This window comes from Dromiciops gliroides, chromosome 1 (genome assembly GCF_019393635.1).
Source record: "Dromiciops gliroides isolate mDroGli1 chromosome 1, mDroGli1.pri, whole genome shotgun sequence".
Lineage (NCBI taxonomy): Eukaryota > Metazoa > Chordata > Mammalia > Microbiotheria > Microbiotheriidae > Dromiciops > Dromiciops gliroides.
Genome location: NC_057861.1, coordinates 501959263 through 501976071, shown reverse-complemented (window position 1 = coordinate 501976071; position 16809 = coordinate 501959263). Strand labels below are relative to the sequence as shown.

Genomic DNA, 16809 nt, shown 5'->3' with positions numbered 1-16809 from the left:
GAGGCGCTTAATAAATAAATGCCTGCGGTATGACTGCGGGGGACAGGGTGGACTAGACGGGTTTTTTAGTGCAGTCCAACTCGGGGATGCTTGAAATTCCTTTCCCCAGATCTCTCAATGGAACCCGAGAGAGGAGCCGAGGGCCGTCAGAGGTATGACATCACCCTATGCCTCTTCTCTATTGGTCTGTAGCCCCTCCCCGCCTCCTATCCGTTAGCAAGGCCCGCCCCGCCCCGGAAGCCCGGAGCCACGTGACAGGAGACGGCCTGGCTTCGCCGTCGTCGTGTCCGCTCGCGAGAGGGAATGGCGGAGGCGCCGCCTGTTTCAGGTAGAGTCCTGATCCGGCCCGCGGGCTTTTCTTTCCCACTCCCTCCCCCTTCCTCAGGCTGACCTCGAGAGCCTGGGGCGGCCCTGTTTCTGTCCCTTTCCCTGAGCGGAAGTTGGGTCACCGAACCTGACCGAATTTCTCGCTCCGCTTGCGGTGGCTCCAGCGGTTAGTTTCTCGAGAGGGACTGGCGAGGTCCCCGGGGGAGGCTCGCGCGGGACCAGGGCGGGGTGGGGGCAAGGAACGGAGGCTCTTAGGGACCAAATGGGGAGGGAGGCTCGAGTCAGGAAGTACTAGAGCCAGGGTGGACTTTTCATTCATGTCATGTTCTCCACCTGGAGTTCCCATAGCTCAACCATCCCACTCCCGGAAGCCCTCTCAAATGTTTTTCTTTTCTCATTCCCCAAGAATGCGATTTTCCCATTTTCTGAACCCTGATGGAATTTCATTTCATTTCATTAAAAAACGCAATACAGCTTCGTTTCCATTAGCGTTATTGCCAGAGGCCAGGGGCAGTCTTACTTAGTAACTCCTACCACAGTGCTTGCCACCAGGTCAGGCTCTTAGCGGATAGATATTTTGCCGTCTAGAGGAAAAGGAAGGTATTTAGGTAGTAGCATTATGGATGCCCTATGAGATAAAACGTGCACATGGTAACGTATGTGCCTTTTAAATCTTAGGGAGATTTCATAATGCTCCTATGCCTAGAATGGACGCTTCACATTCCATCCCCATTGGGGTGTAAGCTCCTTGAGATCTGGGAATGATTTCCCTCCCAATGCCTTGTGTTTTCAGTACATGCTATATTGCCTTTCACAGAGGTTCTTAATGTTTGTTGAATGTCAGTTCCCTCCCATTTAAATCCCGAGTTCAGTTGCTTTCTTCATGGCAGCTTTCCCCAATCTGATCTTTTCTTTCTCCTAGTTGAAAATAATCTTTTCCTTCAAGTTTCTGGTAATAATCTGCCCAGACCTCTGCACTTTTCACCTACTCCTTTGTCTCCAAATTCTGTGTATGTCTCTACCCTTGTCCTCATCTTTATTAGATTATAAGCACTGCGAAAGCAAGGTTCATAGCACATCCATCTTTGTATCTTTCATTATGGCTTAATAAATATTTCACCGAATTAAATTGAATCCTAATGAATGTATCCTTTTTCTTATCTGTCTTTCCGAAAGCCTTTCTAGGACCCGTGCTATGAGGCAGACTATTAATTTACTGTCTAACTTGATTGATGAATATATAGAGAAACACAGAATCACAGAGACAAAGTTCTAAGCCCTTATTCTTTCCTGTATTAACTCATTTTACAAATTTATTTCCTTCTATCTGTCTTTCCAATAATCAGCTTAATCTGCTTGATACCCTTTGCCTCAAGACCCTAATGGGCCTGGTCAACCCATTTCTGTCTTTTTCTCAAGGTAAACCATATGTCTTGACTACTCTTTTGGCTGCACCCCATGTTTGTCAAACTAGCTGCTTTGTTCTAGCAGCTCTTGGAATTCTACCTTTGTAGAATCTTTTGCCACCTCTCAAAACAGTCCATTCCATTTTGGAGCAACTCTAATTACTAGGAAACTTTTACAGATACTGAGTAAAAATAAAATCTGCCTCCTTGTAATAACTTTCATTAGCTGGTGTTACTTTTTTCTGGAGCCATGCAGAAGGAATTTGATACCTTTCTACCTTGAAATATTTGAAAATAGCTTTCATGTCCCCTGTCAAGCTGTTTCCTTCAGGCTAATCATTCAACTCTCCCTTGCATAATATAATTCCTATTCCAAGTCACTTTTTTTTTGGCTGTGCTTCAGTGTGTGAATGTCCCTTCTCAAATTGTTGTGCCCATAATTGGGCACAGAGCTCCACACACAGTCAGTTTGAGCATTAAATGCAGCAGGACCATTGCTTTTTTTGTTTTGGACACTATGTCTCTCATAATGCTGCCTAAGAGCTCAATAGGTTTTCTGGCTGCTACATTTCAATGCTGATTCACTGAGCTTGCAGTATACTAAAACCCCTAGATTTCTTTAGTTAATATGAGCTGCTTTCTAGATATATCGTCCTTATCTTGTGCAATGGTTTTTTTAACTTGTATGCAAGTTATCCCTATTAATATGATTATGCTTGCTTTTAATTCACCATTCTAGCCTGTCAGGATCTTTTGGGAGCCTAATTCTGGCATGCCATGTATTTCAGCTTCATACTACTAGTATATTTTCATCTTTAGTCAAATGTCTTGTATATATCCAAGTCAATAATATTTATTAAATGCTTACTGTGTGGAAGGCATTGGGCTGGAGATAGAAAGGCAAAAAGAAAAACAATCCCTGCCATTAAGGAACTTGCATTCTATTGGAAGATACACCATGCACACAAATAAATAAATACAAGGTAATTTGAGGAGAGGTCATAGGATTTTTCTTTAGAGGTGGTCATTGAGTCCAACCCTCTAATTTTCACATGGGGAAACTGAACCACAGAGGTTAAATGTCTTGCCCAGGTTCACAGGCTAGCAAATGCCTGAGGTCGGATTGGAATAGGTCTTCCTGACCAAGTGCAGCACTCTACTTACTTACATTTATACTACCTCTCTCACAGGGAGAAAGCACTGACAACTCAGGGGAAAATAAAATAAGGATTCTGAAAGGTGGAGGTGAGGAAGGAGTGCATTCTGGGCATGGACAGCATTCTTCCTGGGCAAAGACAGAGAAGCAAGAAACAATACTAAGTTCAAGGAACTTAATATAATTCAGTTTGGTAGGAATGTAGTATGTGTGAAAGGGATTTACATGAAATCATTTGGGAAAGGTAACCTGGAGCCAGATTGTGGATGACTTTAAATTCCAGACTAAGGAATTTGTATTTTATATTAGAGACAACAAGAAGCAACCATAGGTGAACAAAACAGGACCAAGGACAAGCCTTTGGTATTCTACTAGAGACGTCCCTCCCTATAGACATTGAATAATTAATCAACAGTCTTGGAGCTATTGAGACAACCATTTCAAAATGACCCAACTATATTATCATCCAGTTTATATTTCTCTGTTTTCTTCAAGAGAAGACTTTCCTAGATGACTCCCTGAAATCTGAGTATATCATGTTTCTGGCATTTCCTTGATCCACCACTATTTGGCACTGGGAGAGAGAAATTTTAGATCAAACAAGGTGTGGATAAGCTACTAACAGATAGCACTGAGGCACTATTACTTGATAAGTACACTAGAGAGTCTCAGTATTCTGTGAGGTCTGAGGGACCACAAGATGACTTTCTGGAGGAGGTGGGCTATAAGGATGGTTGAGAGTTTAACAAGCAAAAAGGAAGGACATTCCAGCCATAGAAAACAGTCTAAACTTTAGGCCTAGAAGTGGAAAACATTTTACATGATGGAGGTCTGGCTATACAGTGCATAGAACAGAGTAATATAAACTGAAGCTGGAAAGGTAGTGTTCCCTGTTGGAGGTCTTAAGTCCCAGAGAGGAATTTGAACTTGAAAGGCATTAATTAGGGAGTCACTGAAGATTTTTGGTAACAGGATGGGAGGTAGAATTAGAGAGCCCAGTTTCTGGTTTGTCGAAACATCATGAAGGCTGTTTTCCAGCAGAGAAACTACCATCACAGTGGATATTCAGAGAATGTTGTGGAAGTTCTCAAGAAATATGGAATATAGGGGCAGCTAGGTGATGCAGTGGATAGAGTGCTGGCCCTGGATTCAGGAGGACCTGAGTTCAAATCCTGCCCCAGACACTTAATACTTACTAGCTGTGTGACCTTGGGCAAGTCACTTAACCCCAATTGCCTCACCAAAAAAATAAATAAACAAACAAGAAATATGGAATATAGTATATACATATGTATGCCTTTATTAGGGCCTCAGAAAATAACTACCCTGTTAATTCACATAGAGATTGTTCACCCCAAATAAGGCTCATATAAAACTCAAGTACAGCCTGTTTATCATGTTCTTAAATTCAACCGATGTATTTTAAAACTTGCCAGTGACCTGCAGCTCTTGTTGCTGAGGGAGTGAGGCAAATCCCTTCCACCTGCTCTTAGAGTGGTTACTTTACTACCTGTCATTTCTGTCCAAATCCCTAAGGTTTGCCCATCAACTTTCCCATCTTTTCCTCTTTTACCCTCCATCCTTTCCCCAAGGTGGAGAAGGGTGGTAGCTCAGAGGGTATCCACAGGAATCTTCATCTGGAAAGAGTGTGCACTTTTGTCTTTGAACTCAGGTTCTGGTGTACGGTTTTTTTTTTTTTTTTTAAGTGAGGCAGTTGGGGTTAAGTGACTTGACCAGGGTCACACAGCTAGTAAGTGTTAAGTGTCTGAGGCCAGATTTGAACTCAGGTACTTCTGACGCCAGGGCCAGTGCTCTATCCACTGCACCACCTAGCTGCCCCCTCTGGTGTACATTTTTTAAAAAAAATTTAATTTAATTTTGGGGGGGTACACTTTTAAGTAAGTGACTAGAAGGCTGTTCCTTGTAAATGCAGACTCAACTCCTTAGAGCTTGATGTCATGAAGGGGGAAAGGCAGCAGAAAAAGAAACTAAACTGGTGAAACTTAGTAATAAGGTATTTTTCCAAACTTAACAAACCTGTGAGGAACTGCCTAGGAATTGAGTGAGAGAAGGAGGTAGTAAGGAAAGTGAGTTTGTTGTTAATTTCCCTAACCTTCAAAAAGAAAAACAAACCCCAGTTGGTTTGTTATTCTAAAATTCCCTCCTTTCCTAGATTCCCTGTAATTCATTCTAATGCCCTACATTTTTGTGTAGCAAAAGCTTATTTACTTTTTTGGTGGGAAGAATCATACAGTAATTTTGTGTGATTATTTTTCAGTTTATACATATATGTATATATTTTTTCCTTTCAGAGACATCTCATTTTAGGGGTATGGCCTATATTCAGACCAGTATGGCCTGGCTCAGATTCTCCTGGACCTTCACTGGTAACTAATTTAGTGACTGACATGTCAATTTTTCATCTAATAGGTACTTTAAGTGTCAGTACAGACACAGCTGATTTCATTCCACATGAAAGACAAAATCCTGATCTAAATTGCAGAATTCAAAGAAGACTGGAATCTAGTAGAATTCACAATAGAAGTAATAATTCATCACCTTTTTGTCAGCTTTCTAGTCAAGATCCTCACCATGAAGATTCACCAAATCAACACAGTTATAATAATCAAGGAAACAAATATAAGGGCAAGCAAAGTTCTTTCCAGACTTCTAGTAAAACACCAAAGAACCATGGCTTTCAAAACCAACAGTGGCATAAATGGAGAAGTGACAGGAATTATAGCAGAGCCCAGGCAATCCAGGTTCCTCCTGACCAAGCAACAGGAATAGATGTCTTAGAAATAGCAGCAGGGTCAGAATGTGAAGCAAATCCTAGCGAACCCAGCAATGTGTACTCTTCAGAGAGTGAGAAAGATGTAGCTAGTATGGACCACAAAGGTGCAAAGCCAAAAAAAATGGCTTATATGGCATCTGTTTCAGGACGGGGCCCAAAATCGAAGGGGGGGAAACCAAGGTATGAAGGGACTAACAGAATGACACCTAAACAGAAAGATAGGGTGTCTGAGAACATGAGACCTCTAGGTGCTGTCCAAGCCGACTCTTCAGAAGCAGTCACAGAAAAAGTGGCCTTTGATCAAGTATCTAGAAACAATGAACATAAAAGATATATAAATAGAAATTATCCCTGGGAGACTGTGTGGAATAAGTCACAGCCAGATAGAGAGATTCAGAAAATACATGAGGGTCAGAAGAATAAAAATCCGAGAATTAGAAATTCTCTTTCCTACATTACAAAAGACAAATTTAATGAAAGACCTAAAAAATCAGTTGGTGATGATCGGAACTTGGCAACCACAAGCAAATCTCATAAAAGGTTTGAAGTGGAGAAATGCTCTGGAAGACGGCTCCAGAAAGAATCTAAAGCGGCCTCTCAGCTCGTTTGGAACAAGCAGAATGATGTGCCAAAAAATAAAGAAACACACACAGGTAAATTCAACTAAAGTGGTTTTTTAAAATTAAATTCTGGTTTTTTCCAATCAACAAAAGTCTCTTTAATCTCTCCCTCAAGCGGAACAAAAAGGTTGCTGTAAATGTCAGCCCATGTGGTCTTTGTAGAGTCAGAAGGCCTAAGTTAGGGTGGCAACAGAGGGACAGGGCAAGCAGATTCATGGGGAGGTTGTAAAGGCACCAAAAAGGTAGGGTGGGTGAGTGTGTAGGATGAGTCTTTGTATCTTATATTTACATAGTACTTTAAGCTTTATAAAACACTTAACACCCATTAGACTTAATCTTCACAATAATCTAACAAGGGAGGTAATGAAATTATTATTAGTCTCATTTTATAGTCAGTGGAACTGAGGCTCTGAGATAAGTTATTTACTCAAGGTCCCATGACTGACAAGTGGAAGAACTAGGGTTTCTGAATCTCTGAGAATTGGAAGAGCCCTCAGAGGTTATCTAGTCCTACACTTGCCTAAACAGAAATTCCATATACAGTATCTCTGGCCAGTAGTTCTTACCACTCAAGTCCATGAGCACTTGTTAAGCACTCGATACCATGCCTGGCACTGCTAAGAGCTGGAAGTACAGATACAAGTAGAAAGAAGCAACAGTACTAGCCTTTAATAAATTTGCATAATAATGGGGCAAGATAACTAATGGAAGGAAAATCACAAAGGAGGGAAATGGTACCTGGCTCTGGGCAAGGTAGGGAAAGTCCTATGGAGATGAGTCAGCAGTGCAGCACTTAGAGGATTGAAGACCTGTTTGGCTTGTACTTCCTCCTTAAAATGGAGGTTCTGGAAGGAACCAGCCAATTAGAGAAGCTGAAGGTTAGAGAGTAGGGTGCTTCTGGGATAAGAAGCACTGTCTAGTCCAGGGGTGGAGTGAGCTTCCAGGGTAAAGAGATTTCTTTTCTTTTTTTTTTTTTTTTTGGGTGAACAATTGGGGTTAAGTGACTTGCCCAGGGTCACACAGCTAGTATGTGTCAAGTGTCTGAGGCTGGATTTGAACTCAGGTCCTCCTGAATCTAGGGCCAGGGTGAAGAGATTCAATGGCATGGTAGAAAAGGTCCTGCAAATATAGTCTGGAGAGGAAAGAAGATATGTTTGGCCTGGGCCTCCTTAAAATGGAGGTTATAGGAGAAACAAGGCAGAGAGAAGTAACAGGGAAGAGAGGGTACTTCTAATGTGAGAAGTAGTCCCTCAGTATTTTTAGACCTTCAGTGGTAAAGAACCTTATTTCTAGAGGCAGCCCATTCTCCTTCCACAGCTCTAATTGTCAGGACGTTTGTCTTTAAATTGAGCCTAGATTGGCTTCTTTGTAACTTCTGATTGGCCTTTATACTCTCCTCCCTATACTTAGAACCGGTTAGACGCTTTCCAAGGTATGACCACCAATCCTCAGCTTGAAGAATTAGATTCCAGATGGTTAGTAACTTCTCACAACTGATAGTTCCTGACAGTGATGATTCTCATTTAGTGTAACCCAAAGTTTCCAGTTTCCTAAATTTTGTCGTCAATTATATGACTAATTTTTAGCATTAGCTATTGTGACTGCTGAGATTTACTGTAGCAAACATAAAGCACTTGTTATTTACAAAACACTATGCTGATAAGACAAAAAAGAAGTTGTTACTTATCTGAAGAAAGAACTAAAACCACAGTCCCCAGCTCAGAAATTAAATCTTTCTTACCCTTTCAGAGATGCCCCAGATGTCTGGGAATAGTTTGGCTGGGTGACTCTTGAAATCCACCAAGCCAGCCTCCTCTAGAGGACCCATAATTTGGGGGTACTTTCGGAACCTTCTGTTCTCTTGAGGTGGGGATATGTAAATGTTCTTATCCTGCAGCAATCATGCAGCTCGAGCTTGAGCTTTGCCACTAAATATAAAAAGTAGTTGGTTACTAGGCAACCTCTAGGCAATGTTCATTTATCCATGAAAATATGCACCTGTGAGTATCCCTTTTTAAAAGCTCCACCTCAAGATATTCCTTGGCTTCATATTCCTGGTCCCAAATTTGAGATCTTTTTCCTTTCAAAATACCTTAAGCTTACCTGTTTATGCCTTCAGATTGAATTGTATGGAATGTATGGAGCTAGAATACATATAATAACTTGATCCCTGTATTGTGTTGTTATTTTTTTTAAAGGGTCTTTAATAGAACAGTTAACCACAGAGAAATACGAATGTATGGTATGTTGTGAAGTGGTTCGAATGATGGCACCAGTTTGGAGTTGTCAGAGCTGTTATCATGTATTTCATTTGAACTGCATTAAGAAATGGGCAAGATCACCAGCTTCACAAGCAGAAGGTCTGTGTGTTTTCTCCTGTGACACTGATTTTATCACTTTGTTTATATTTTCAAATCTGAAACTCAAACCACTCCTCTATTTCCTCTTAGTATTGTGCTTGCAATTAAGAGTATACCAAGTAGTCCTGCCTTTGCTCTGTCATCTGAAATGTTAAGATTAAATCAAACCAAAGTATTGGTATAAAAATCTTCATGGAAATAGTTAAACCTATTAACATTAAAGACTACTTTATTAGAAGATGATACTAATAGAGGAAGATTTAAGGAAATGAATGCCTAGCTAGATATTATTTGGTACCTCTCTGATCCACAATTGTAAAATCCCACCTTAATCTAATTCCTGGTCCTGCTCTTAGAACTAATCAGATATCTCTTTGTAATTCACTTTGAATATTTATTTTGAAGTCAGATTCTTTCTGGCACCTGGCACAAGCTACTGTAATTTTAGTCTGGTATCAAAAACTTTTTGAGCTTTATTAGCTGCCAGTGTTTTTCCTGTCTCGGGTAGCAGCTGAGATGGTTGAGTTGTTTAGGCTATTGGAATTAAAGGGATAGCCTTCCCCTTTCCATCTTGGGTAGGGTCATTTTTCTGTATCTATTCTCTCCAAATGACTATAATAAGAATGCTGAAATCCTTGTAGTCAAATCTCCATTTTTGCAGCATAAAACATGCACAAATGTACTCCAATCAGGATTACTTTTTACTCTTTACTAAAGAATTGAGAAACAGTCCTCCAAATATATTTCCAGTTGTACCTAGCACTTGTTTAAATTTAGATGCAGTAGTAAGGCTTACACTTTAAGTGGTGGTTCACACTCACAAACCTGGTTCTGAATCTGCTTTCTTTTTACAAAACTTCTAGTTATACTCAAAAAACAGATTTTAAAATGGTTTTGTGACATAGATCACGTCTGTTGGAAACTAAGTTTAATTATTATTGGAAGAAAATATAGTTGATTGTCAATTATACATAAGTGGATTATCCCTGTAACAAAGGATCATTATTGAATCTGGCTTTTTAATTAGAAAAGGCCCTTAAAAGAAGATTAAGCTTCTATACTTTAAGGAACAGCAATAAAAACCAGTAAGAGAATATATTTACTTATCTTGCTGCTTTGTATCAGTCTCATAAAGATTTGTTTTTTATTTATACCTGCATTCAGTACATTATCATTAAAAAGATTTAAGAAAGATTTTTGCCCTAGAGTCTAAACTACTAAGGGATAGAGATCTTTTTTTTTTCTGAGTATGAATATTAGATTTCATGAAGTATTCGTAAATATGAGGCAGGGGGTGGGGGGAAATCAGTGCTTTGAAATTTCCCTTGTCATTGAATGAAATAAATTTAAAAAATATATATATATATATGCATACATGTATACACATATATGGATGTGTGTATGCATATAAATTACCTTGTTTACTCTTTACTCTCTCTTAGTTACAAGTTAAGGGGACTGACATTTTTAGTGATAAACTCAGTCTGAAATGACAAAGATATATATTCACTTTTCAAGGCAAACCTAATTCATCCATGGGTTGTGTGTCTCAAGGTTAGGGGACTGAGTAGGAGAAGATGGTGTGACATTCAGGAAGCTTAAAATGTAGTGTTAAGGGAAAATACAGTTTTATACAAGCATCCAGTCAGTTAAGAGGTAATATACTTACTTGATTCTTTTACCATAGAGAGTGATTTCCATGAGCAAGAACTAGAGCAAAGCAGATTATTTCTCATGGACTAAAGTACTGCTTAAATGCCTCATAGTAGGGAAATAACCCTGGGTTTTTTAAGTGTGTTCTCTTGGGGGCAGAAAAGGCTTCAAGTAAAGACCTAGACTATTCATTTTCTGAGGACCAACCTGGTTAGGAGAGGTTTATTTCCAAGTTGGCTACAAGATCATGCCTCTTTTAGCCACAGCAGTTCTCAAAGGTCGTTTACTGAGTTACAAACTGGGTGTAGTTGTTACTGGTGGAAGGTTTACTTACACTAAGGAAATGACAGATCCTTGAAGTGTTGTGATATTCTTGGGGGGGGGGGGTGGCAATGAGGGTTAAGCGACTTGCACAGGGTCACACAGGTAGTAAGTGTCAAGTGTCTGAGGTTGGATTTGAACTCAGGTCTTCCTGAATCCTTGGCCAGTGCTTTATCCACTGTGTCACCTAGCTGCCCCTGCATGATATTCTTTATAAAGGATTCATCCTAACCCGATTAAAAAATGCTGTTATCAAAGAAAGAATCCACCAATATTCTGCCAATTACATGGGTAGGGCATGCAATATTTCCTTTATTGATTACATGTAGTTACATAGGAGAGATCTACTGAAGAGGGAAGGAATAAGTGTTTGTATAGTGCCTACTATGTGCCAGGCACTGTGCTGTGCCTTTTTACAAATATTATTTCACATAATTCTCTAATCCTGTGAGGTAGGTGTTATTATTCCCATTTTACGGTTGTAGAAACTGAATCAGAAGTTAAATGATTTAACCAGGGTCACGTAGCTAGTGTCCAAAGTTGGATTTGGATTGTTTTTCAGACTCCAGGCCCAGCACTCTATGTAGTATGCCACCAGCCAAATCTGGTCTGAATAAAAATCTCTCAATAAATGATACAAAGTAGAGTTTTTCTACAGTTTTGGAGAAACAGAATCAAATGATATATATAGTATAAAAAGGGAAAAGCATTGGAATTATGGGAGATTGATGAACCTATAGAACTATGTGAAGTTAACAGGTATGTTCAGAGATGAACCACTGAGATTTTTAGCAGGCTCCTCCAGTGTATTCAGAGAAAGGAAAAATGTTAATAGATTATTTACAGTTTTTGATAATGTAAGCCAGCATCACACACCTTTCATTGTTTTATATAGAAGTAGCAAGGTTTTCCTTAGTTTCTTCAGGGAAATAATACCCAAATCTAACCATAGACCCCAGTAGTAATGTTAAAGCTCTCTAGATTCACAACAGAAGTGAGCTATCTACTGGAATTTTGGAATTCCTTTGTTCTATTGGGATGCTTAATCATAATTAACATTATCATAAAAGATTTTTCTCAGTTTGTTCACTTTTGTGTAGAAAACTGGTGTTTGAACTGTAGGTCTCCAATGTGGAATTTTACTTTTCTGGCTCCTTATTCAATCCCCATTCTTCCTAGTTCCTTGGCGTCCATAGGTTGCTTTTTTTTTTACTTTGATAGTTTTTAAAAAAAGGTAGAGATTGACACTTTGCATTTTTACTGTATATCTCAAAAGATAAATGTAACCATCTTTACAAATATTAATGTGTTACTGATACTTAAAATGTCAGACTTACTTAATGTGGAAACTGTTTTTACTAGTCCTACTTTAGTTTTGTGATTTGTAATGTGCCTTTTGAAAGAAAAGAAAGTCATTCTACTTACTATTTTCCTTGACAGATGCTCACAGAGGCTGGCGATGTCCAGCTTGTCAAAATGTTTCAGCTCAAGTTCCTAGTACATATACTTGTTTCTGTGGTAAGTATTAATTACTTTTGATTGAGTTTCACCTAAGCCACTTTCCTAGCCCAGATTATAGGACAGTATCCTCACTTTTCCAATCAAAGGAAGCTTTATGGATTTAACTGTTTTGTTCTTTAGGATCCCTATGGTTCTCTCAAAATGGACCTAAAGTATGAGGAAGTGGCCCTACCAGGCCAAGCTTGTTTTTAATTAGTTCTGGATATTAAGCACCTGTTACTTCTGTGCCTGCTGGATACTATTTGTATTGTGAATCATTGGCACAGTCCTGAATGAGGTTCTAGGGGTGATCAGGTTTGTCTGCCCACAGCGCTAGCCTATATCCTGAAGTTAAAGCACTCTGATATAGAGGTAGGAAAATTTGAGGGGCATTTGAGGAATAGCAAGAAGCTTGATGTGATTGAAACATTTATAATACAAATTAGGACTAGAGTAGGAGATAAAACTGGAAAGATATATGGGCTATAGATATCAAAGACCTTGATTACTAGGTCTAATAAGTTTATTAATGGTTTTGAAACTGAAAGGTTTCAAACAGCAAAGGGATGTAATAAGACTTTTTAAGAAGATCACTTTGCTGGTGATATGCCAATGAATTTGCAAACAGGGAGATTGTTAAAAGGCTGGTAGGCTAAGCTAGCCATGAGCTGATACTGGAGATATTGGGGTTGGGAGGATGGAGGGGTCTACAGAAGTTTAAAAGAAAAAAAATGGGAGTGCCCATTGACTCATGGCAAAGCAGAGAGGAAGAGCTCGTCCGGGAAAGAAGATTCGTTTTGAATATGTTCCGCTTTGGTTTATGATCCAAATAGAAATGCAAGTAAATACAAAAACCTAGTCTATGTAGCAAACTGATACCTAATGTATATTAGGGTAAAGATGTGTTGACATCTTACTGACTGCTATATTGACTGCAATCTAATTGACTACCATAATTCCCCCCTGGCTAATAGCCCAGCTCGGACTCCTAGAAATTTTTTTTTTTGGTAAGGCAATTGGGGTTAAGTGACTTGCCCAGGGTCACACAGCTAGTAAGTGTTAAGTGTCTGAGGCCGGATTTGAATTCAGGTACTCCTGACTCCAGGGCCGGTGCTCTATCCACTGCACCACCTATATGCCCCCGGGCTCCTAGAAATTTAAAAAAAGAAGTTCCTCAATCCAAATGAGTCCCTAATTTGTAGAATGTGTTTAGGATATGTATCACATTTAGGCTCTTCCACCAAGTTGCCTTGCCACTGAGAAATGCTTTGGGGCTCTTTTTCTCTTACCTGAATTTTGCTAAGAGAACAAAGCTCCCTTTTTTTCGAGGTTCACTCTTCTTTGACTTCTGCCCACATACATGTTCAGGTCACTCTTTTTATTTTATTCACCTATTTATTCATTCATTCATCTATTCATTTATTTATTTTTTCAAGGCAATGGGGGTTAAATGACTTGCCCAGGGTCACACAGCTAGTAAGTGTCAAGTGTCTGAGGCTGGATTTGAACTCGGGTACTCCTGATTGCAGGGCTGGTGCTTTATCCACTGCGCCACCTAGCCGCCCTCCTCAGGTCACTCTTAAAAACCTCCCTGGGTAGCTAGGTGGCATAGTGGATAGAGCACCGGCCCTGCAATCAGGAGTACCCGAGTTCAAATCCAGCCTCAGACACTTGACACGTACTAGCTGTGTGACCCTGGGCAAGTCACTTAACCCCCATTGCCTCACTAAAAAAATTTTAAAAATTAAAAAAACAAAAACCTCCCAACATTTTGAACTACCATACCATTTCATGTCTAATGTTGCCTCTTCTACATAAACTCCTTATAATTTGGCTTCTCCTCTGTTCATTCTATTGAAGCTGCTTTTTCATGGTTCACTTAATTGCTAATGCAATTGGCGTCTTTTTCCAATTTTATCCTTGACCTTTCTGTAACACTTGATACTAAAGACCACTCCATGAAAACCTCTGCTCCTTTGACTTTCAATCCCATTACTCACCCTTGTTTTCAGCTTGTTTCTGACTTGTGTATTCCTTTGTCTCTGTTGGCTCCTCTTCCTGCTACTAAATATTGGTGTTTCTCAAAGTTTTCTGTTCTTTCCTTTTTTTAATCTTTGCTCTTTAATCTCATCAGCTATCATGGCATCAACCTTCGCTTCCAAATATTGACTTCAATTCTAACCTCTCACCCAAGCTCCAGGTGCATATTTTTATCTGTGTGCTAGACTCCCTCATTTGGATTTCCCACTAGAAATCCAACCTCAGCATATCTAAAACTAAATTTGTTGTCTTCTTCTTTGTGCTCTTCTCTTACTACTCCCACCAAACCAGCATTTCCTTTTAATTTTTGCCTAGGAGAGTGGTATTGCCTTTGCTGCCTCATTTCCCATTACACTGCTTCTTTTCATGTCTGCAGCTGCCAGATTAATCTTCCTCAAATGATGCTTTTCATTGGGTCACTTGTCAAAAGTTCGATTCCATTTTGGGGGGGGAGTCGGCAATGGGGGTTGTCACTTGCCCAGGGTCACACAGCTAGTGAGTGTCAAGTGTTTGAGGCCAGATTTGAACTCAGGTCCTCCTGAATCCAGGGCCAGTACTCTTTTTTTTTTTTTAATTTTTTTGGTGAGGCAATGAGGGTTAAGTGACTTGCCCAGGTTCATACAGCTAATAAGTGTCAAATATCTGAGGTCGAATTTGAACTCAGATCCTCCTGAATCCAGGGCCAGTGCTTTATCCACTGTGCCACTTGGCTGCCCCCTAGGGCCAGTACTCTTATCCACTGTGCCATCTAGCTGCCCCCAGTTCAATTCCATTTTGAAATTTTCTTTCTTTTTTTTATGATTTTGATAAACACAGACATTTCTGTATACAAATAAGAGCAGCAAAAAGGGATCATATACAAAACAGTGAATCTCTATGATAGCTAGTTTTTTAGAGTATATATTAAATTGGACATGGTAATACCAATATTCCTTTGCTTCTCAGCATCCTTTTTTGAACTTTCTTCTCTATATTTTTTAAATGTTTCACTGATAAACGTTTCTTTCTTGCATCAGTATCTTCTATCTTTTGTTTTATCTGTATTCTATTTTATCCTAACTTTCTTTTTTAAATAATATATTGTTTTTCTTCAATTACATGTAATGACAGTTTTTAATATTCACTTTTTCTCTTTCTCATTTCCCCCCTCCTTGAGACAGTAAGCAATTTGATCAAGGTTGTACATGTTCAATGATGCAAAACATATTACCATATTAGTCATGTTGTAAAAGAAGATACAGACCCAAAATATAAACTGGTCAGGGCAGAGTTTAGTAGGACTTTCACATTCCCACTTCTATACATTACTCCTTTCAGTACAGCTTAAAACCTCATTAACTGGGGCAGCTAGGTGGCGCAGTGGATAGAGCACTGACCCTGGATTCAGGAGGACCTGAGTTCAAATCCAGCCTCAGACACTTGACACATACTAGCTGTGTGACCCTGGGCAAGTCACTTAACCCCAATTGCCTCACCAAAAAAACAAACAAAATAAAAAACCTCATTAACTTTTTTGTCTGCCATATCACACTATTGACTTATGTTAAAATTTTATAGTCCACTGAAATTCCAACTGTTTTTTAGGTGGATTGTTATCTAGCCAGGCCTTTATCTTAGATTTGTGAAGTTGGATTTTTCAACCCAGTTATAAGACTTTACATTTATCTATGGTAGAAAAAAATAGCAGTTTATATACTTGATTTTCACAGTACCCCTTGAGTTAAGTATCCATTTTATAGATGAGGAAACTGAGACTCACAGAGGATAAATCACACTCATGGATTTACTACTAAGTTATATAGACATGATTTCAATGTAAGTCTCTTGTACCTTCAATTCTACTTTTATACCAGGAGTTCTTAACCTTTTCTTTATTATAGATCCCTTTTGACAGTTTGTTAAAGGTTATGAACCTCTTGTCAAAATTATGTCTTTACATGCCTAAAATACATAGGATTACAAAGGAAACCAGTTATATTGAAATACAATTATCAAAATATTTTTTAAAACAAATTTATAGATCCCAGATTAAGAAGCCTTGCTCTATTAGCAGTGGGGATCCATTGAAGACTTGTGAAAAAAGGAATAAAAATCACATTGGTGCTTTAGGAAGATTTACCTGGCAACACTATGTACCTAAATTTAGATCAAAGACAGACTGGAGGCAGGGAGACTGATTATTCAGGGGACCACTGTAGTAATTCTAATCAAGAAAATACCAAGTTGTTGATATTACAAAAGAAGGGTCATCTATTCCCATACAAGATTGTAAGCTCTATGAGGACAAGAACTATGGGGATTTTCATCTCCTTGAAATTGACTAGTACAAGTACATCATTTGCCCAATAAATAATTGATAAATCAAATTGTAAAATAAGTTGTATTTGTCTGACATGTTACTTTCATGCAAGAAAATTTTTCTGTTTCTAGTTTTTCAGTCCCCAAATAGTCATCCGACTTTCATGGAGGGTGTATTTCCTTTCTATGTTTTCTATTTTCCTGCTTCTCCCTTAATTAGATGTTTCATTTCCTGAAAACGTATGCCTTTCTCCTTTCTGTGACATGTCTCCACACTAGTCCTGTTTTTAGGAAGCATGTTGCAGTGGAAAGAGCATTGACTATAGAGTTAGAC

General features: G+C 39.1%; 1 protein-coding gene across 2 annotated transcripts in view; it reads left to right on the top strand.

The window, feature by feature from the left end:
* The first annotated feature begins 221 nt into the window (after nucleotides 1-221).
* NFX1 (nuclear transcription factor, X-box binding 1) overlaps nucleotides 222-16809 on the top strand; it is a 73914-nt gene continuing 57326 nt past the window's right edge. For both annotated transcript variants that reach the window (XM_043977104.1, XM_043977103.1), the window contains exons 1-4: nucleotides 222-328; nucleotides 5320-6336; nucleotides 8502-8663; nucleotides 12078-12155. In XM_043977104.1, the coding sequence (XP_043833039.1) occupies nucleotides 304-328; nucleotides 5320-6336; nucleotides 8502-8663; nucleotides 12078-12155 (1282 nt within the window). In that variant the 5' untranslated portion in view covers nucleotides 222-303. The remainder of the gene's footprint in view (nucleotides 329-5319; nucleotides 6337-8501; nucleotides 8664-12077; nucleotides 12156-16809) is intronic.